The sequence below is a fragment of the Megascapheus bottae genome, chromosome 1 (genome assembly GCF_031878675.1).
Source record: "Megascapheus bottae isolate mThoBot1 chromosome 1, mThoBot2.hap1, whole genome shotgun sequence".
Taxonomy (NCBI): domain Eukaryota; kingdom Metazoa; phylum Chordata; class Mammalia; order Rodentia; family Geomyidae; genus Megascapheus; species Megascapheus bottae.
The window spans coordinates 16262948-16284649 of record NC_143509.1 but is presented as its reverse complement, the minus strand read 5'-3'; the positions used below and the strand labels follow the sequence as shown (position 1 = coordinate 16284649).

Here is a 21702-nt window from a genome sequence, read left to right as displayed (position 1 = left end):
TCCCACGAACTTCCCTTACAGAAGGCTAAGGCAGTCCTTTCTTTGGTCTACTTTTCACTACCCAGTTGTTTGCTTCCCCTTTGCTGGGATGGAAGGAACTGGAAAGAACAGAAAGTGTGTCTAAGTCTCTTTTCTTTACTCTCAACAAACTTAATTCTTGTGTGAATAGCTTTGAGATAGGCATTTGCTGCTGCTGCCAGTCACAGCCAAGGAAATCACAGGAAATGACTAGAGATTTCCCCCTAATGTGAAAGCCATTGGTGAATACTTTTTTATTCTCCCATAAGAAAAAGCCATTCTTGAACCATCTCATGGACATTTTGCTGTCTAAAATGTACCTCGATGTCAGTGTATTAAAAGCATTTTTTGTTAATTGTATAAATGATGATTTTTTTATAATTAGAATATAGCCATAGTTCTTGTAAACATAATTTGAAGTTTCATTCTTTTGCAAAGAATTATATTTATCTTTAAGTAGTTGTACAAAGGAGTTGCCATTTAAGTAATTTATGAACACAATAAACCTTGATCAATTCCCCACCTACTAAATCTCTTTTACTACTTTTTCCACTAACAAAATAATAACTATAACACTATACCTTAAAAATAGTCTTCCTTGATGTGGAACTTACTCCTAATTTACAACAGTAAGAAATGAGCACAAAGTTAAGTAACTTGCCTAAGGTGACAGAACTACTAAGTAGTCACTCTGGGAGCCAAAATTTGGAGGCTGGGCCTCTCAACTGTCTACCTTGAGGCTGAAGACCTCAAACCCCATGGCTCTTCCTTTTCCTTTCCTGTCTCCTTCCCCATAGGAAATCCTGGCTGCAGGACAGAGGCAAACTCCAAGTGAAGGGATGGAAAAGAATTTTTCATGCCAATGCACCATGCAAAAAAGCAGGAGTAGGGCTGGAAGTTTGGCCTAGTGGTAGAGTGCTTACCTAGCATGCATGAAGACCTGGGTTCGATTCCTCGGTACCACATACATAGAAAAAAGCCGGAAATGGTGCTGAGGCTCAAGTGGTAGAGCTCTAACCTTGAGAAAGTCCAAGCACAGTGCTCAGGCCCTGAGCTCAAGCCTAGGACTGGCAAAAAAAAAAAAAAAAAAAAAAAAAGCAGGAGTAGCAATTTTAATTTTTGACAAAATTAACTTCTCAATAAAATCATTCATAGATGGCCACTGCATATTAATAAAGGGCACAATTCAAAACCAGAGTATCACAATCATCAGCCTCTATTCACCAAACATTGGCGCTTCTAAATATGTCAAACAAACGCAGAGCTACAGGACAAGATAGACTTCAGCACAATTGTAGTGGGAGACTTTAATACTCCATTCTCACCAAAGGATAGATCAACCAAACAAAGCATAAGCAAGGAAATCCAGGCTGGCACACAGTCCTGTACTCTCTCCTCTCAACAGCCTTGGGCTATTCTCATTTTCCTTGATTTCTATGTAGCAGCCACCTGAAGCTGGGAGCACAGATCACTTAATTGCCTAAAAAAAAAAAAAACCTTCCCAACTTCCTGCTGCTCTCCTCTTGAACTCAAGCTTAGTGTGCAGTAACATAACAGCCTTACCGGGCTACAATTCTCCAGGCTGGCTGCTTCTTGCGGAAGCCCCAAGGCCTTTCCTTGACCCTGGAAGTTTCTAGAGAGAGATCACCTGCCTTTTAACTGCAGCCTCCTCCTCTCTGCCAGGGACACCATTGTGTCTTGTGCTTCCATGATGTCAATGCTTGCATCTCTCCTGCCAGGACCCAGAGCACTAGCACACCTGCACAACCATCTGGAGTCACTCACTCAATCCCATCTTCAGGAGCCCCGTGCCATGTAAGGAGCATACCCATACAGCTTGGGGCCAGGACATTCAGATCTTTGGGGTGCCATTATTCTGTCTGTTGCAGCTGGAGTCATGTGCTTTTGAAGTTGTAAAACTCTTTTCCAAGAATGTGCAGCCTGTCCCTGCTCTCCCTGCTCTCAGATGTTGGCATGTTGTCACTCAGATCTTGAAGTCTGCTCAGAGGATGTCATTTGTTCATTCTACCACTGACTATTCACCTTCTACTGTCAACTAGTTTACACTTTGCAGTTCTTACTATTCCCTGAAATTACCCAAGTAGCTCTGTGGGAGATTGCCACTCCACTATCCAGTGCATGAACACAACAATGCTGGCGCACAATGGGCTACATTTGTTTGAATGAGTCAAACAAACCTCGATGATTCAAGGTAGATGGTCATGTGACAAGCAGAGCTACACAGTTAACACTGGAATGACATCAGGCCAACCTGTGAGTGCCAGGAAAAAAATTCCTTTATGTTAAAAGACACAGGAAGAAAACAAAAATGTTAACACATCTCAATAACAGAGAATGCTCCAAGTCTATATGTCACATGTGTCTATATTCTGATGCACATGTATATATTTCATATCTACAAGAAGACAATAAATACATTTCATGTTCTCTATGCACATATATACACTTAAAATCAACAAAATTGCATTTCACAGCTTTTTTTTTTACAGTACTCATTGTTCCCCTGATTGGAATGTCACCTGTGTGGCCAGCTTCACCAGGGACTTCCACAGCATCACAGATGCTCTGCCACTGAGCAGGCTCTCCTAGGTTGCCGGCTTTCCTTAGCCCTCCGCATCTCTGTTATCAGCTCTCAAGGTCAAGCCTGCCAGGCCCAGGCTACTGCAGGTCTGGGCCCCTTCCCAGAGATTCCTTTAGGATAGGGTATGTGAAGAGCTCTAACCAGGAGATGTAAAAGAGGGCTGCTTGGTGGCCCTGGGCCATTATTTCCTGTATGTGTCTCACTTATGCTGCCTGCCCTTCTCACATCAGAGAGGCCACGCTTATATATGGTACTTGGAACTATGATCATTTCCTGACCTCAAGAGCAGCTAGCTTTGGGCTGAAGCCAGCAGGCTGGAGACAGAAAGACTGCCAAGGTGGAACTGGAGATGAGGATCATCTTAACCTTATGCCTGCAGCCCACAGCACACCAACTGACAAAGAGCTCAGTCTGCAAATGTGTAACCACGCTTTTTGTTTGGTTGGTTTTTGTCAGTCGTGAGGCTGAACTTTGGGCCTGGGTACTGTCCCAGAGCTCTTCAGCTCAAGGCTACCACCCTACCCCTGGAACCACAGCACCACTTCTGGTTTTCTGGTGGTTAATTGAAGATTTGAGTCCTACAGACTTTGGTGCCCAGGTTGGTTTTGAACTTTGATCCTCAGATCTCAGCCTCCTGAGTAGCAAGAATTACAGGTGTGAGCCACTGGTGCCCAGCGTGTAACCATGTTTTTACAAGCCATAGCAAGTATTCTCTTAAAAACCTCAGAAGAATGAGACTGGAGGTTTGACCTAGTGGTAGAGTGCTTGCCTAGCATGCACGAAAACCCGGGTTTGATTTCACGGTACCACATACCTAGAAAAAAGCCAGAAGTGGTGCTGAGGCTCAAGTGGTAGAGCTCTAGACTTGAGAAAGTCCAAGGACAGTATTCAGGCCCTGAGCTCAAACCCAGGACTGGCAAACAAACAAACAAATAAAACCAAAAACCTCAGAAGAACATAAAAAGTCCTATCCATTTATTAACTGCCTTTTCCCCCTATGTTAAAATCCTCAGAAAATATACGTTCAAATATTAAGATAGTATATAATTGTGTGAAGACAGGTCTCTAGCACAGGGCTACTCTCCATCCTTCCTAACACATTGACTTACTGTGTTTGATTTTCAGAAAGGTCACCTGTGGGCTGGAAGTACCGGTTCTATAACATCAGCACCAGCATTTCCTGATGATGTGGAGAAGTCCAGCACATAGCTGGTATGATGGAGCCCAGCCAGTCAGCACTATCTCTTGCTCAGCTCCTCCCACAGAACAGGTCAGAAACACCCACAAAAGCAGAGGGATGTTTCACAAAGAATTCCATACATGCTCACTCTGGGAAAAAGTCAATTTATGTAAAACCCTGCAAGCTTCATTCCTTTTTCCAATAAGTCTATTTTGACGTCTATTGCTTCCCCCACCTTTGCAAGTATCCCCACTCGCTGTATTCTGTGTTTGCTGGAACCATGTGTTCCTTCATCGCACAGACCAGTGCCAGCCCCTCTACTTCTACATCCTCCGGGAGCAGGGGTCACACAGGAGATGTGGCCTGAGAGCTTTCCCCATGACAAATCCATGGTTAAAATCTTTTTTGACAGTATGTTGTAAGAGAAGGATATACCAATGAAAAAACTGTACCATGGGAATATGGCTTGCCTAGCATGCATGAAGTCCTGGCTTTGATTTCTCAGTACCACATAAACAGAAAAAGTGGCACTGTGGCTCAAGTGGTAGAGCACTAGCCTTGAGCACAAATGGCTATAGCCCAGAGATAGAGCCCAGGTCCTGAGTTCAGGCCCTACAATTGACAAAAAAAATTATACTTATGTTTCTTATTTCCCAGAAATTTCCTTTGTGCAACTACTTAAAGATAATAAAAAAGTAATTTAAAAACATTTTGCTACAAATTACCTGTTTATATTAATATAGTATAGTATTTTTGGAATTTGTTCTTCCTTATGTTGTATTTATTAAATAGATTATTTTTAGGAATAGCCATTATCAAAACAAACATTTGGTTGCTAAGTATCCTAAATATTTACATTTTTTATAAGGCCCATCCTTTTAAAATACAGGAACTGAAAAACCAGAGCTATCAGACTATCACAAAGTAAAAGATTTTGCTTTTCCAAATGTATGTTCTACTATGATGTCATAATTATAGATATGTTTATGGTATAACTTCTGAAATAAAGTTAAATTTTAAAAGAAATCATGCTCTGAGTATTTTACAAGGTAATTTTCTTCCAGTTACTTTTCAATATTTTTTCTCACTTATTTGATGTTTAAAACTGTCGGTATTTCAAAGGAACTAAATCCATTTGGAACCTAAAACTGGTAGTTTCAAGAAACGACTTCAATATTGTTTCTTGTGGACAGATAATAAAGAATAAGAAAAGAAGTTCAGAGAATATTTCATGTTAATTTCCTGCTTTTGAACCACAAGTGACAATCTTGTATATAGGGAGTTCAGTTTCCATATGTAATCTTACCCGAAAGGCTGTGAATCAATGGGTAAGTTTCTTAAGGAAAGACTATTTACATGTATTTATGGGCTCTTCAGCATACAATCTAAACCAGCAGAGCAGCCAAGGAAAGTACTCATACACTCTAATCTACACAACTGATTCATGGCCAGAAGAGCCCAGACAAGTCCCGGATCCTCCACAACACAGGTCACGGCATCATCAGGGCCGTGTATGCCCATCACCATCTTACATGAGCATTTCCTTGTGCTTGTCCAGCTCCAGCACTGTCCTCTGAAGTCTCAGCCCAAGTGCTTCCACTTGACACTGTAAATCTGGAATGACACAACATATCCATCTCACCATCATAGTTCAGCTGTCCTGCCACTTACATGAATTAAACCATAGTCTAAGTGTCGTAGCTGCTTATTCCATATTTCCTATCTAACCATATGGAACTTACCCAGGAGCCATTCAGCCCTGCCCACCTGAAGGCCCCACAGATCAATGAGACCTGACTTGCTGACTTCTTCCTGCCCCTGCTAGCATGATAATTTGCAAACAGCTATATTTTACTAATGTTTTCAAAAGAAACTCATGCAGCTGAACACGCAGGAATTTCTTTCTGTCTTTCGGCAGCAGAGTGGCTTGAACTCAGGGCTTGGTGCTTGCAAGGCTAGCACTTTCACAGATGTATTTTTGATCACATACATAGCTCACTTTTGAAATACCTGATTGCCTGACCTTACCCCTGTGGTCCAAAAAGCAAAGAGCACTGATGAGACCAAACTTTTTGTAGCATGTAAAAGTCATGTTGATGGTATTTAAAGCCAAAATAACTGTTCAAGTGTGCAGGATTCCAAAATCCTGAACTCAGAATTGTAGGCAGAATTTGAAGATAATTCAAGAAAGTTTATCTAATGTGTAGAGAATCCAAGGTGTGACTTGCCTATGTTCTGTCATCAGGTAGTGCTTAGAACTGAGGTCTGAACCACCTTCAGGTGGGAAAGAAGCTTGCAAGATGAGTTGGTATTTTCAGAAAAATAAATAATTAAAACACAAGAATTACAAACATTGGATTCCATCCCTCTCAAGTGTTTTATCTCTAAATATACGTATATGCTATTATTTGTGTGTGGAATGTGTATATGTGTATATATATGTGTGCGTGTGTGTGTGCTGTTTCTGGGACTTGAACTCAGGACCTGGGTGCTGTCCCTGCAGTCCCTTTTTTTTTTGGCACCTTCAGTTCTATTCATTGCTAAAAGGATGATAGTCAGTGTTCCAGGGATGCCCCATGTACTGGCGTGAAACAGGAATGCTTTCTTCTCAATTGCTTCACTACCTTACTTTAGCACAGCTGGTAAAAACCACGTGATGGTAAGAATTACGCACCTACACTGCCAGCCATGGGGGGAAAATAAAATAGAGTACCACGAAAAGCATGGTACAGGCCTTGTTATGAGATTCTTGTGTCACTCTGGAAGCTTTATACTGGGCAGGGAAAGATGCATTGCAGGATACTCAATCCTCAAGCAAAAACCCAATGAAGAAAATTAATGAAACCATCATGTAGCAGATGGCATAAAATATAATAGGCCTTTCAGGGTAATAGAATCTTGTGAAGTCAATCGAAAATGTTAAAAACGTAAACAAGATGGCAAAGAGGCAAACAACTGAAATCAATCCCATGAAGATGCATGCAAATGGCAGTTCTTCTCTCCTGAAATACATATTTGGACAAGGTGGTGAACAATCTTGCACATGCAAAAAAGAATAACCAAGATCAGGATCAATTTTCAACTCCAGGGGACGCCAAAAACCATAGTCCCTCTGCACCACTACTGGGGCTCCTTTAGTGAGATGGCCAACCAAATTCAGATCCACGAGTTAGGGAAATGGCTCATCACCTACTGCATTCCATATCTTCAGGCCAAGGAACACCAACCATCTATGAGCTTTGAGCACTCGCTATGGGCCCACTGCCATAGCCTGCAGCGGGGAAATGTTTCACGTCCACATTCCATACAAACAGGAGCACAGAGTGCACAAAGAAATGGCTGGAATTCCCGGAAGCAATCCATATTCACCACTGGATGGAGTGGCTCCATGGCTAGCGCTGCTGTCTGTCAGTTGTGAGGATGCAGAAGATTAGGCATGAAGGTAGTGTGATAAGGCAAATTTTGACACACCCTCAAGGTAATTGGTTCACACGAAACAAACTGTGCCTGTCCATATGCCCCACAACATGTTTGAGAGCCAACTCGAAGCCATGCTTCCTGGATCAGATGAAATCTGGATGACCAGGTCTACTCAATCAATACATATTTTAGATCAATATGCACCTTCGGGTCTCAGTTTGAAAGCACTTCTTGGTATCTTACTATTAAGTTCTTCAAACATTTAAATGCTCTTTGAGCTGTCAGAGCTTGGTTAGCTTGGTCTCACAAGAGGCATTTGTTTTTGGTTTCACAATACGGGGAAAATGACATCATCTTATCTCTTCATTTTATTATATACGGCACATTTGGCCAACATATCAAGTAGATCAATCACATTCCCAAATCAGAGATTCCATCTTAGAAGAGCTATTTCTTCCTTGATTGAAATATCTCATAGCTGGGAGCCAGGCTCCTGGGCCTGCAGTGCTGGTGGTACTTGAGTCCCAGAGACCACAAGCTTTCCCTGAGGTTCTTTTGTTCAAGGCTAGAGCTCTACCAATTGAGTCACAGCTCTAAACTGCTTTTCTTTTTTTGGTGGTTAAGTATAGATAAGAATCTCATAGACTTTCTTTCCCTAGCTAGTTTTGAACCACAATCTTCAGATCTCAGCCTCCTGAGTAGCTAGGATTACAGGCATAAGCCACAAGCACTCAGCTCTTAATAACATATTTTAACACTAAACTTTAAAATCTTTATGAAGCCATAAAAATACATAAACTTGTATATAAATCTTTAACTTGCCATCTTTGCTTTACAAAGAGCAAGTTCCTTAAATCAGAAAATGAATTCATTTGAAATAACCATTCCGGCTAGAATTTACTGGACATTTGTACAAAACTTTATGCTTATGCATTCACATACATTATTTCTAATTATTTTAATCAATAAAAATTATGTTTCAAGCTGGGTGCCCATGGCTCATGCCTGTAATCCTAGCTACCCAAGAGGCTGAGATCTGAGGATCATGGTTTGAAGCTAGCCCATCAGAAAAGTTCCCAAGAGACTCTTATCTCCAATTAACCACTCAAAACCTGGAAATGGAGCTATGGCTCAAAGTAGTAGAGTGCTACCCTTGAACAAAAGTGCTCAGGGATAGTGCCCAGGCCCTGAATTCAGCCCCATAAATGGCAAAAAAGAAAATGTTTCATGATGTACAATATGCTTTGAAATATGGACACAGTGTCAAATGACTACATCAAGATCTTTTTTTTTTTTTTTGCCAGTCCTGGGGCTTAACTCAGGGTCTAAGCACCGTCCTTGGAATTTTCTCAAGGTCAGCGCTCTACTGCTTGAGTCACCACACCACTTCCGGCTTTCAGTGTATGCGGTACTGAGAAATCAAACCCAGGGGTTGTGCATGCTAGGCAAGCACTCTCCACTAGGCCAAACACCCGGCCCCTACATCAAACTCTTAACATGTGCATTGGCCCAATGCTTACCAGTGTTTGGGGTATTTAGGAATATAAGTTGCCATGGTGAAGACTACAGCTTTAAACATATTCCACCCACATACATTAAATATCTGTGTTCTTTTTCTTTTCTTTTTTTTTTTTGCCAGTCCTGGGCTTGGGTTCAGGACCTGAGCACTGTCCTTGGACTTTCTCAAGGCTAGAGCTCTACCACTTGAGCCTCAGCACCACTTCCGGCTTTTTGCTATGTATGTGGTACCGAGGAATCGAACCCGGGTCTTCATGCATGCTAGGCAAGCACTCTACCACTAGGCCAAACTCCCGGCCCTCTGTGTTCTTTTTTCTGTCTGTGTTACTTCACTGCTGTGGAGGTGTTAAGGGCCCCATTCTTCAGATGAGAAAAGCATGGCACCCTTGCTGAGTGCCTCCATGCTCAACACAGTATCTAGTGATGGACTTGCTAAATCCATCATATCCAAAGGATACATACTTCCCATCATTATGTGGGAGTTAAGAGAAAACAAGCTAAACACAGAGAATTCCTCTTTGAGGAGACTCTTTCCAAGAGCAGTGCTGTGAGTGTTCTGTCAAGGTCATGTTGAGCTCAGTGGGCTGCAGAGGGGAGCCCACACAGGAGTAGCCTCTAGGCTGAGGACATGGAGGGAAGGAGGCTGCTGGTGGCTGGCGCCCACACGGTGTCTGTTCCTCAGCCATTTCATGTCTTAGTCACAGCTCCCATGCTGACGCACATATTATTTATTTTTACAGGTCAGACTCTAAGGATCATAATAATTAATTGTATCAAAATGAACACAGCTAGTTCAACTCAAAACTACCAGATCCCAGAGTCTTTCTCTTTCATGCTGACTCTGAATCAGAAAAGCTAGAACAAGTATCAAGGGAACATGATATTTGCCTAGAAAAGTGTGGCTGGCACAGTTGCAGGTCAGCAAACACACTGCCAGATTCTTTAAAGATGGATACCAATGAAGAATAAGGGTTGCTATTCTGAATGGAATATATTACAAACTGGTAGAATTTCTAACTTCAAAGCGTGAATGAGATTTTCTATTTTTGAAAGTTTTGAAAGTCCATAGGAGAGGTTTAGGTTAGCAGGGGGAGAAATGGTAAATAAGGATGAATATGGCTTAAGTAGCTTGTCTACATGTATAAAAACAGAACCATGAAACCTACTGAAATTCTTGTAAGAAAGAGAGTGGGTGAGGTAGAGTGACCAGGCAGGGAAGCTGACTGGAATATATCATGTAATACACGTGTGCAGACAAGCCATAACAGAACCCCTGTCCTTGTAAGACTAATGTACAGTAATAAAAAACAATATAAGTAATGCTAGATATTAAGCCAAACACAGTGGCACTGTGACTAATTTTAGGAGGCTGACATCAGAGAGAACAATTATGCCTTCCTATTTAAATGTCCCTGGGTGCTTTTTTTTGTGTGTGTGGGGCTTGGGGCTTGAACTTGGCCTGGACACTGTCCCTTAGCTCTTCAGCTCAAGGGTACTGTCCTACTCTTGAGGCCAAGCCCCATTTCCCGTTTTGTTTTGGCCAATCTGGGGCTTGAACTCAGGGCCTGAGCACTCTCCTTGGGCTTTCTCAAGTCTAGAGTTCTACCACTTGAGCCACAGCACCACTTCTGACTTTTATCTATGTATGTGGTACCAAGGAATTGAACCCAGGTCTTCCTGAATTTAAGGCAAGCACTCTACCACTAGGCCAAACTCCCAACCTCCACGTCCCATTTTCTAGAGGTTAATTGTAGATAAGAGTCTCAGGTTCTTTAGTGCCCAGGCTGGCTTTGAACCATGATTCTCAGATCTCAGCCTCCTGACTAGCTAGGATTACAGGTGGGAACCATCACAACTAGCTTTCGCTGGATGCTTTTGTCAGAGTACAACTAGATGAAGTTTGGATTTGAGCCTGTGTGATAAAATCCATATCATTACTTCTAAATGGAGCTATAGTAAAAAGGGGGAAAAGTATCTTAAAAATAAACCCCCCAAATTAGTGCCTGATATGTGAATTTTATGAAATTAATTCTCAATTATGTGAGAATTAGTAGAACAGTGGACAAAAAGAGCAACTAATTCAAAGCAAATATTTATCATATTAAAAGCCAGCATTGGGCCAGGAGTTTGGTCTAGTGGTAGAGTGCTTACTTAGAATATGCACGAAGACCCAGATTTGATTCCTCAGTACCACAAACAAAGAAAAACCCAGAAGTGGTGCTGTGGCTCAAGTGGTAGAGCTCTAGCCTACCCAAGGACAGAACTCAGGCCTTGAGTTCAAGCCCCAGGACTGGCAAAAAAAAAAAAAGCCAAAATTTTGAATTTTGATCTAGGTATGATGGCACACTCTTATAAATTCCCCCAAACTAAGGAGGCTAAGTTGAACCCAGCCTGGGATACAGAGCAAGACCCTGCCTCAAATCAAACAAACAAAAGGAAACATTAATTGAGGCTCACATCTGAATATGCTTATGCATCTTAGCTCCAGAACTTACTAGGTTCAAAGAAAACTTAGTGATGCTATCAGTCCCTGACTTGCAGTGTTTCGCTCCACTGTCTACTTAAATCTCCCTTTCCTCCATTTCAGAGTAGTCAGAGAGCTTGGCCTATAATTCACAATAGCTAGATAGTGAAAAGCCACGGTCCCAAGAATATTTACCGGCCGGGAGTTTGGCCTAGTGGTAGACTGCTTGCCTAGCATGCACGAAGACCCGGGTTCGATTCCTCGGTACCACATACATAGAAAAACAGCTGGAAGTGATGCTGAGGCTCAAGTGGTAGAGTGCTAAGCCTTGAGAAAGTCCAAGGACAGTGCTCAGGCCCTGAGCCCAAGCCCAGGACCGGCAAAAAAAAAAAAAAAAAAAGAATATTTACCATGTATCTACAGCATCTATGACTAAGAAATGTGAAAGTAAATGTTTTATTCAAAATTTTAACAAATGAACAGAACAGAAAATGTAAGTAATGTCAACAAATAAATCATTTTGGAAAAGCAGAGAAGATATTACAGAATTGAAAAAGATTCACGGGGCTGGGAGTTTGGCCTAGTGGTAGAGTGCTTGTCTAGCATGCACAAAGACCCGGGTTTGATTCTTTGGTACCACATACATAGAAAAAAAGCCAGAAGTGGTACTGAGGCTCAAGTGGTAGAGCTCTGGCCTTGAGAAAGTCCAAGGACAGTGTTCAGGCCCTGAGCTCAAGCCCAGGACCAACAAAAAAAAAAGAAAAAGAAAAAGATTCATTATGAGCAATCTATAATTAAAAGGTTCCTAGTATGTAATTAAGATTTGAGTAATATATTTTCATGACTGTTTGTTTTTAGTTGTATTTTCTGTTATGAAATGCTAAGTGTTATTGTCCTCCCCCCCCGCCCCCCGCCAGCATCAACACAGGCCATCTCCTTGCAGCTCTGAAAGAGGTAGAGGCTTGGCTTGGGTTTATTATAGGTTCTGGTAGACTAGAGGTGTCTTTTTTGTTTTCAGTAGCAGAGTGCCCAGTTCCTGTCCTTAATAAAGAAAGGAACACAGGATAAGCAGCAGAGAGAGTAAGCCACCTGCACAAAACAGCTCCTTCAGTTTCTGAGGCAAGGAGTTCTTACATAAGTGTATTGTTCTGTTTGGTTAAATAAATTCAACTTCAATTTTCTGTCATTCAGCATGACATTGGATTATAAGCAAAGGCTCTGAAAGCCTGCAAAAAGAAAGGAAGTATTGGCTTTGACCACCATGCAGATGTAAGGCGGGTCCACGGAAACAATCCAGAATTTACAGCAGCACATTCAACTGGGATGGGACTGCATTCTTTGCAGATATTAAATAAGAAGCAAATGATTTTAAATGAACAAAAGAAAAAAGAGCTCTTAGCCTCTCTTCATTTGAAGCCAGCTGCTTTCTGGATAGCTTTGCATAGGCATCAGATCTGGGGTAATTAGTCCTTTAAGAGACTCTCATTATTCTTAACAGTTACAGAGGCGACAAATACAAAAGGTGTTCTAAGTTAACTGTTTTATAGGAAGATATAAACATTTAAAAGTTACTTGGAGGGCATATTAATATAATGCTTGGAAAAGAGTAAATACAACCTTTTACCAAAAATGAACCCAATCTGACCCAAAGAGCCATCGGGAAGAAAAAGAACCAGGGTTTTAGGAGCAATGCAAGGCCACTGGACATAAGTATACACTCAGACAGCTGGGTTACATTTTTGAAATCCATCAAGAAAATTTAAATACAATAAGAAAATTTAGATACAATAAGAATTTTTTTGCCAGTCCTGGGCCTGAACTCAGGACCTGGGCTAGTGCTCTTCCCCTTGAGCCACAGCACCACTTCCAGCTTTTTCTGTGTATGTGGCACCGAGGAATCAAACCCAGAGCTTCGTGCATGCTAGGCATGTACTCTACCACAAGGCCATGCTCCTGGTCCCCAGTGAGGAGTCTTTTTAGTGGCAGAGATCACTGAACACAAGAAAATCAAACTCTCCACTCTGACACACTCTAACCTCCTTGAAGGATAGTGTGCACAAGCTCCAAAGCCCAACTTCAAGTGTCAATACAGAGCTAAAAAGCTGTAATTTAGTACATCCATACTTAAGTGGAAACTAGGTATTTTTGTGGGGTGGGGATAGTAGGGTCCAGAATATGGAGTGAATTTGAACAAGTAAAGAAGATAATTAAAATATTAAAAAATTCATACACAAATTACATACTAATATTAAGGACCAATATTTTATTGAATTTTTAAAAAGTTGTTATTGTTAAGTACAAAGCAGGTTATGAATAAGTACACATTGATCAATGGAGGACTAATACATTCACTTCAAAATTGTTCATGTAAAAATGGATCTAAATTTAGTTTATATATATACATACATACACACACACACATATGTAATTCTGAACATTAAACCGACCTTATATTACAGGAATATCATTATAATTTACAGTGCTTACAATATTTGACCAATTTCATAGATATGGGTAAGAAATATATGGTTTTTCTTTACGACTAAAGTAATTAAGTGAATTCTATGAATGGCAACTCAGTTGTACAACTATTTAAAGATAATAAAAATATAAAAATAATTAAAAATAACTTCAAATGTTTTTATCCTAAACACAATTATTTGGTTTGCTGCTGTCACACCTTGAAAATGAAGTTCAAGTTGGAGGTGTGGCTCATATAGTGAAATGCCTACCTAGGAAGTATGAGGCTGTGAGCTGAAGCCCCATTTCCACCAAAAAATAAAGTGAGATATAGTTTAATAGTCTACACTTCTTCTACTTTTTAAATGCTACTCCATTTTACTGTTCATTCTCTTAATGTTTTGAGGTTAGAAATGAGAGATACCTTGTTTGCATTATTTTTTTTTGTGGGTCATGGTATTGAACTCTGGGACTGGGTGCTGTCCCTGAGCTCTTCAGCTCAAGGCTGCAGCCCTACCCTTGAGCCAAGCCCCACTTCCCCTTTTCTAGAGCTTACTTGGTGATAAGGGACTCTTGGTCTTTTGTGCCTAGGCTAGCTTTGAAGTGCAATCCTCAGATCTCAGCCTGTAGATAAGATTACAGGTGTGAGCCACGGCACCCAGCTTCCTTGTTCCCATTTTATAAGCAAAGAAACTAAGTCAGAGAAATAACTTGTCCAAGGCCTGGAAAGCCATAAACAATCACAGAAGCAGAAATAATAGTTTCAAAAAAAAATTTTTCCCCAGTGAATCTCATGCCACTGAGTCACATCTTGACTATTTTTTCACTTTATTAGAGCTATAGCACAGATAAAACTCCCAAACATTAAACAAATGGACAAAAGACCACATGTGCGTGGTTCTATTTGTGTGAAATGTCCACAGGAGAAAAACATATAGAGATTAAGTAGATTAGGTGAAATTGGGGAATGTATAAGGGGGTGAGAGCTAAAGGTTTCTTATGGTGATAAAAATATAGATCAAGGTACATTTCCTTCAAAAACTGCTACCTTGTACACTTAAATAGATGAACTTTACATCTAAATTGTATCTCAGTAATGCTATTTTTTTTTGCCAGTCATGGAGCTTGAACTCAGGGCCTGACCACTGTCCTTGGACTTTTTCTCAAGGCTGGTGCTCTACCACTTGAGCCACAGCACCATTTCCAACTTTTTTCTATGTATGTGGTACCAAGGAATCGAACCCAGGTCTTTGTGCATGCTAGGCAAGCACTCTACCACTAGGCCAAACTCCCAGCCTAGTAATGCTATTTTTAAAACATCAGTAAGGATCTTAAAATAATGTCTACAATAATTTGATGACAATATCTGTAAATTATTAATAATACCAAACAGCTTACTGAAAGAAAATAGGCAAAAAGTTTTGTTTTTCATTTGAGGCTGGATTAAATAAATTTAAGGAGATTAATGCTGAAATAATTTATCTGAACTCTATTTTCCAATATTTGTGACTACTGATAAAAAAAAACAAAGGATACTTCATCCTAACAGGTAGAAGGAAAATCACTGAAATGGATTGGTTTGTGGGTCATGATGACCTCTGAAAGAAATATTATCAGTTGAGATAAATTGTACATTTTGGAAGTAATATTTGTGTGAGATAAACATAAAATTACCAAAATTATATAAACAAATATTTTACAAGGGAGCTAAGATTTTAGTCTTCAAATTATTATGTCTACTTTTCTATGAGATTAAATTTTACCATGAAAGATTAGAACAACATAGACAACTCATTATTTGTTCTTCTACTACTATTAAATTATAGAAGACAAGAAAGGTCGGGAACGTGGCCTAGTGGTAGAGTGCTTGCCTCGCACACATGAAGCTCTGGGTTTGATTCCTTGGTACTTTATAGAAAAAGCCGGAAGTAGTGCTATGGCTCAAGTGGTAGAGCACTAGCACCAAAGTTCAAGGACAGTGCCCAGGCCCTGAGTTCAAGTCCCAGGACTGTCAAAAAATTATAAATTAATTAGAAATAAACCAAAGGCTTTTAGTGTACAACATAATGATCATTATAGTTTTTACACTATATTATTATTTCAAAGTTGAAACTATTCAATAGCGTTTAAGAAGAAAAAAGAAACACAATAAACAAGTCTGAGCATTTATTTAATTTTGAGAGCAGGCGCTCAGAATCAGAGTCAGAATCATGTTACATCACAGTAGAGCCCAGAACAAAGCCTTCCAGTCTTAGTCTAACAAATGGGTTTCCTGAAAGTCCGATCCCAGACTCAGCCTACTTCTTTATAAGGTAGCTCCACATTGTAACAGGTCCTCCTGAGATGAGGTTATTTTTGTTTGTTTGTTTGTTTGTTGTTTTTTTATTAAAGAATTTATTAATGTTGATTTTTACATCATATTTTAAATGACAAGTTTAACAAACAAGTGTTCAAAAAGGGAATCTCTATTTACAATCACTGGGACTTAGTATTTAGAACTTAATCAAAATTAGGCTAAGGGTTTGTATGTCATAGAAATATTAATTTATGAAATAAAATGTATGTCTATAGAGTCATAGTAAAGTTATTTTTTAAAGTGTGCCTCCTTAAACCTTCACACTTCTTGTCTTTGTGAGGCCAGGTGGGAAAAAACAAAGTTCACTCGCTTTCTACATGGAGGCCCATTACAAAGTGGGGCCACCTATTCTAATAAACACCACTCATGTCCAGTCCCCTGAAAAGTCCCTAAAGAAATGGTTTCCAGATTCTAAAATGCCAGGTTCCACTGGGAAGAGTTATTAAATACCACACACATACCACAAACTACATATCAAAAGCAATGGAGCATTTAATTATTTTAATCTGGGCTTTGTCATGGATAAGGCATAGTCTATCTTTGTTACATACTGTAAAATCTGAAATAGGCCACTTAACTTCACTAAAGCTGAATTTCTTCACTAGTTATGGGGAGTGTCATAATGGCTCACTCCCAGAGTGATTTGACAATTAAATGAGATAATACATGTCAATGATTAGCACAGTGATTGGCAATGAGATGTCAACAACTATTCTGCATGTGACTTGGTGGAGAAGGGAGTGAACAGGACAGCCTAGGCACAGGGCTGGCTTCAACACATTCTGGCTTGGAAAAATTTACAAGGATTCTCAAGCAGAGAATTGTATTTTGCTTCATATTTCAAAGGAACTGTCCTCGGAGTTGATTATGTACTCGGCACATAGCAACGCTATTCATTTCTATTTGTTAACACTTTGTGAAAACCACCACATCCACTTTCATAAAGTAAACAAGCCTATAGTACTCCTTTGTTTTCATCTCTTTGCTTGGTTTTGATAATAGTATTTCTGTCTTTATAGAATGACTTAAGAAAGGAACCCCAATTTCTGGTTGTTTCAAAAATATGGTGTAAAATTACAATTTTCTATTCCTTGAAAGTTTGTCAGTATTTGCTTATAATTTATGAAGCCTGCCAAAGGGTCTAAACACAAATTTCAACTTTTTCATTTAGAAAAACAGAGGACTGACAAAAAATTAGTATTCATCTTAAGAAGAAACATGGGGAAAGAGCATCAGTATCTTGAATTTCATAATTATTTTGGGGGGTAACATCAAAAGCACAGGAAACAAAAACAAAAATAACACAAGGGAACTGTGGCACACTTTAAAATGTCTGCATATCAAAAGAGACAATCACGAAGGAGAAAGGGCCGCCTGGAGACAGGACCATCGCATACCTCATTCAGTCTTTATGACAAACTTGCATAATCAAACAAGGAAAGTCAAACAACTGCGTGCGCAGTGAAAATGAACAAAGGATTAGAACAGACAATGTTCTAAGAAGTTATACAAATGACCAACAGAAAATACTGTTGGTGAAGTTGCAAAGAAATTGGAACTCTTGCACACCACACTGGTGGGAATGTAAAATGACCTGGCCCCTAGGGTGACAGCAGGCACAGTGTTCACAGATTCCAGCTGCTTACTTCTGGGTAAATAGCAAAAAGAATTCAAAGCAAGGTCTTGAAGAGATTTTTACAGGCTCATGTTTACCTCAGCATTATTTGCAACAGTCAAAGATGGGTCCAATCAACATGTCCAGTGACACTTGAATGAATAAACGAAAAACATGGATCAACCCAGACAATGTCATGCTAAGAGAAACAGACTGACACAGCCATCCATCACCCAGTAATCCTGCACTTAAACACAGAACCTACAGACTTAGCCAATCCACTACCTAGTGAGTAATCTTGCTTATATGTAGACTCTACAGAAATTAAACTCATAGAAACAGAAAGTAGAGGGCCGGGAGTTTGGCCTAGTGGTTAAAGTGCTTGCCTAGCATGCATGAAGACCCGGGTTCGATTCCTCGGTACCACATACATAGAAAAAAGTCGGAAGTGGTGCTGAGGCTCAAGTGGTAGAGCTCTAGCCTTGAGAAAGTCCAAGGACAGTGCTCAGGCCCTGAGCTCAAGCCCAGGACTGGCAAAAAAAAAAAAAAAAAAAAGAAACAGAAAGTAGAAAGGGGGCTACAGAGAGTTGGAGAGAAGGAATCAGTGTTTCATGGGCATAGTGTTTCATCTTGCAAGATGAAAAGGTATGTATGCATTTCTCACAGGAAATGGAAATGTATATGAGAAAGTACATTAAAAAATGTACAGAAAGCTAGGCACCAGTGGCTCACATTTGTAATTCTAGCTACTTGGGAGGCTGAGATCTAAGGATCATAGGGCAAAGCTAGCCCAGACAGGAAAGTCCCTGTGAGACTCATATCTTCAATGACCCACTCAAAATGCAGAGGTGGCACTGTGGCTCAAGTGGTAGAACACTAGCCTTGAGCATAAAGAGGTTCAAGGACAGCACCCACGTCTTGAGTTCAAGCCCCATGAATAACAACAACAACAAAACAGCATCTAGAACATCTTAATTACTGGTTTTGTACTCCACACTAGGTTTTCAAAGCTTATCACTTTGCTCATAAAGTTTAAGTTTTAGAAGTGCAAAGTTTAAAGTGAAAAAAATGATTTCCTTACATAACAGCATCAGTTGTATTCCTTTAGCTCCCTAGGCTGGGGTTGGGGGATGGGAGTATAGACCAAAGGAAACCCACTTTCTTCTGAAGTCTTTCTTTGAATTGGAGATGTCCTTAATAATATATCCAACCACTTAAGTCTTAACATTTAAGATAGCCAAATCAGAAGGGATGACAGCAAAACTCTACCATGGACACAGAGATCACTTCATGGATTTTTACAAGAAAAATTAATTAAAACAAGACTTCCTTGTGATTGCAAGAAAAAAAACTTAAATGTTTTCTTTTATGACTATTGTGAACAAGAGGAATAAATAAATAAATTCTCTTTACCTAGTACTTGCTTTTGTAAATCATAGCATCTGGCTTGCAAATTGACCTCCTGTTGTCTAGATGTCTGAATCTGTTGAGATCTTAGTATGGCTGCATCTGATAAGAGTTTGAGATTTTTCATTTCTTCTTCAAGGCATACCTTATTTCTCTGGGATACTGTCAAACTTTTGTTCAGCACATCTATTTCTGCAAAGAAAATTCAAAGTTTACAAATGGGCAATAATGAATCATAAAACATTTTGGAGAAATGTTTTCTTTTAGAAAATGAATTAACGAAGCCAAGGCAAGATCGCTTTTCAGAGTGTAACATCCAATTAAAAGGTTAAATTGGAGTTTACCAGTGATTCCCAAAGAGCTGGGGAAAGGAAGGGAGGCTATATTGCTATGTAATGTATGAAACAATGTAATGATCATTTCTTTGGCCCTTAGTTATACTAAATTGCAATGCTGTCTTGTTTTATCTTGTTTTGTTTTGCTTTTAAACTCTACAGGTCCCACTGTACATCCCTAGCTAGAATGGAACTTATAGCTACCCAATCCTCCTGCCTCCCCGCCTGAGACTGGCATGTGCCATCATACCCACAAGACTGAAAAACATACTAGCTTTGTCATCTGACTTTTACTGAAAAACACTGCTTTCTTGGCAACATGACTCAGACAAGTAAATTTAAATGTGCTAGCATGGGTTGGCTCAGTAGTCATCTTGTAGACAGGCACAAGAGTCATTCTACAGAAACTGACAAAAGGTGGCAGGGGATAGAGTGGGGAAGAGAGGATTAGGAAGTTGCAGTACCTAAAATGAATAAATTTACAATCAGAAAGTATTTGCGAGCTAATATATTGTAGCAATTTTCATAGCACTCTATCCCTCAAGATGAGATTGCATCAATTACCTGGCAGAAAACTGTTTATTAAAGCATAATAATTAGGCTTAACCTCTGAGATTTAAGTGTGCCAATTTTATAAAAATTGAAAAAAAAATGCCGGGCACAGTGGCTAAGATTCTCAGATGGCTGTTCAAAGCCAGCCCTGAGCACTAAAAAAAAATGTCTGTGATACTCTTATCTTCAATGAATCACAAGAAAACTGAAAGTGGTGATGTGGCTCAAGGCGTTAGGGTGGTAGCTTTGAGCTGAAGAGCTCAGGGACAGCGCCCAGGTCCAGAGTTCAAGACCCACAACTGACCAAAACAAAACAAAACAAAAATACACATTGAAAGGAGTTGCATGGAGTGTACCCTCCATCATAATAATTACCATTACTGCTGCCATAAACCACCATGAAAAACTAAGAACATACATTTAGTAAATACAACAGTGTTAAGATTTGTATAACCACAGTTTGCTGAATAAATGAAGATGCCCTCCCAGTGAAAATCTGGACAGTTTGTTTTGTTTTGAGAGTTTACTTTGCATTCCCTTCTTTGGTTAGTACTATCTGGGCTACATGGTGGGTTCAGATACAATTGGCTTTCTGAAGAGACTGTCCTGGTTCATTGATCTTGGGGCTACCATGGTACAGATTATGGCTATGGGGACCAGGAAAGACAGGAAGTAGAGACACAGGACAGACCTCGTGGCAGAGGCAATATGGCTAGGCAAGTGGGTGTAGACCACAGCCTAGGGATGAACTTCCTCAGGAATGGTAATGGGCCAGATGAAGAATGTAGTCCAAGGAAAACATCACATGACCATAGACTTGGGGCTTGAGAACAGAGCCTGGCAACTTTTTACTTTCAGTTTTTATTCAAATAGGAGAAACATAGAGAAATATATTGGCAGGGTCCAAATACATAGGGTTCTACGATAGTCCAGTGGTTATTTTATGTGGGGATATCATTCCCTTAAGAATAGCTAATCCCAGTGCCTGCGCCCAGAGTTCAAGCTCTACAACTGACAAACTAACAAACAAAAAAGCTTTTAAGCTGGGCACTAGAGGCTCATGCCTGTAATCCTAGCAACTCAGGAGGCTGGGATCTGAGGATCATGGTTCAAAGCCAGCCTTGACACGAAAGTCTGTGAGACTCATCTCCAGTTAACCCTAGAAAAATGCAAGTGGCGCTGTGGCTCAAGTGGTAGAGCACTAGCCTTGAGCTGAAGAGCTCAGGGACAGCGCCTAGGCCAAGAGTTCAAGCCCCATAACTGAGAAAAAAAAAACAAACAAAAAAGAATAGCTAATACCCTTCTAAAAATGCATGACTACATACCCATTTTCCTCAGAGGATAATTACCAACATGCTAGCATACCAAGTTTTAAAGGAAGATAGGAACTGAAGGTATAGTTCTGTGGTAGAGTATTCACCTAACACATGCAAGGCCATGGGTTCAATTCTAGCATGCAAAAACAACACAAATACATACATACAATATAGCTTAATGAAAGTGAAATGTTTTAGTTGTCCTCATATTCAAAGTTTTCCTGAGCATTTTTGAAGCCTTAGAGGTGGCTTCTGATAGTGAAATAAACTGTGCCATGTGGTACCTGTATGTGTCTATGCTTAAGTCACAATGACACTGCAAGGGAACACATGCTGTCACCTACTTATCGTTTGCCAAAATGACTATGCTTAGGTTAGCAAGCTGTTAGTGAACATTGCCTAAAATAACTACTACTGTCAGTGTGACTTTCTATCTGACATTTAAAGAACTAGACTGTA

The 21702-nt window shown here is 40.0% G+C and overlaps 1 protein-coding gene across 5 annotated transcripts in view; it reads right to left on the bottom strand.

Moving 5' to 3' along the window:
• Lekr1 (leucine, glutamate and lysine rich 1) overlaps nucleotides 1-21702 on the bottom strand; it is a 111865-nt gene that overhangs the window by 32995 nt on the left and 57168 nt on the right. For all 5 annotated transcript variants that reach the window (XM_090338104.1, XM_090338094.1, XM_090338077.1 and 2 more), the window contains 2 exons: nucleotides 19047-19232; nucleotides 5333-5414 (listed from right to left, as the gene is read on the bottom strand). In XM_090338104.1, the coding sequence (XP_090194230.1) occupies nucleotides 5333-5414; nucleotides 19047-19232 (268 nt within the window). The remainder of the gene's footprint in view (nucleotides 1-5332; nucleotides 5415-19046; nucleotides 19233-21702) is intronic.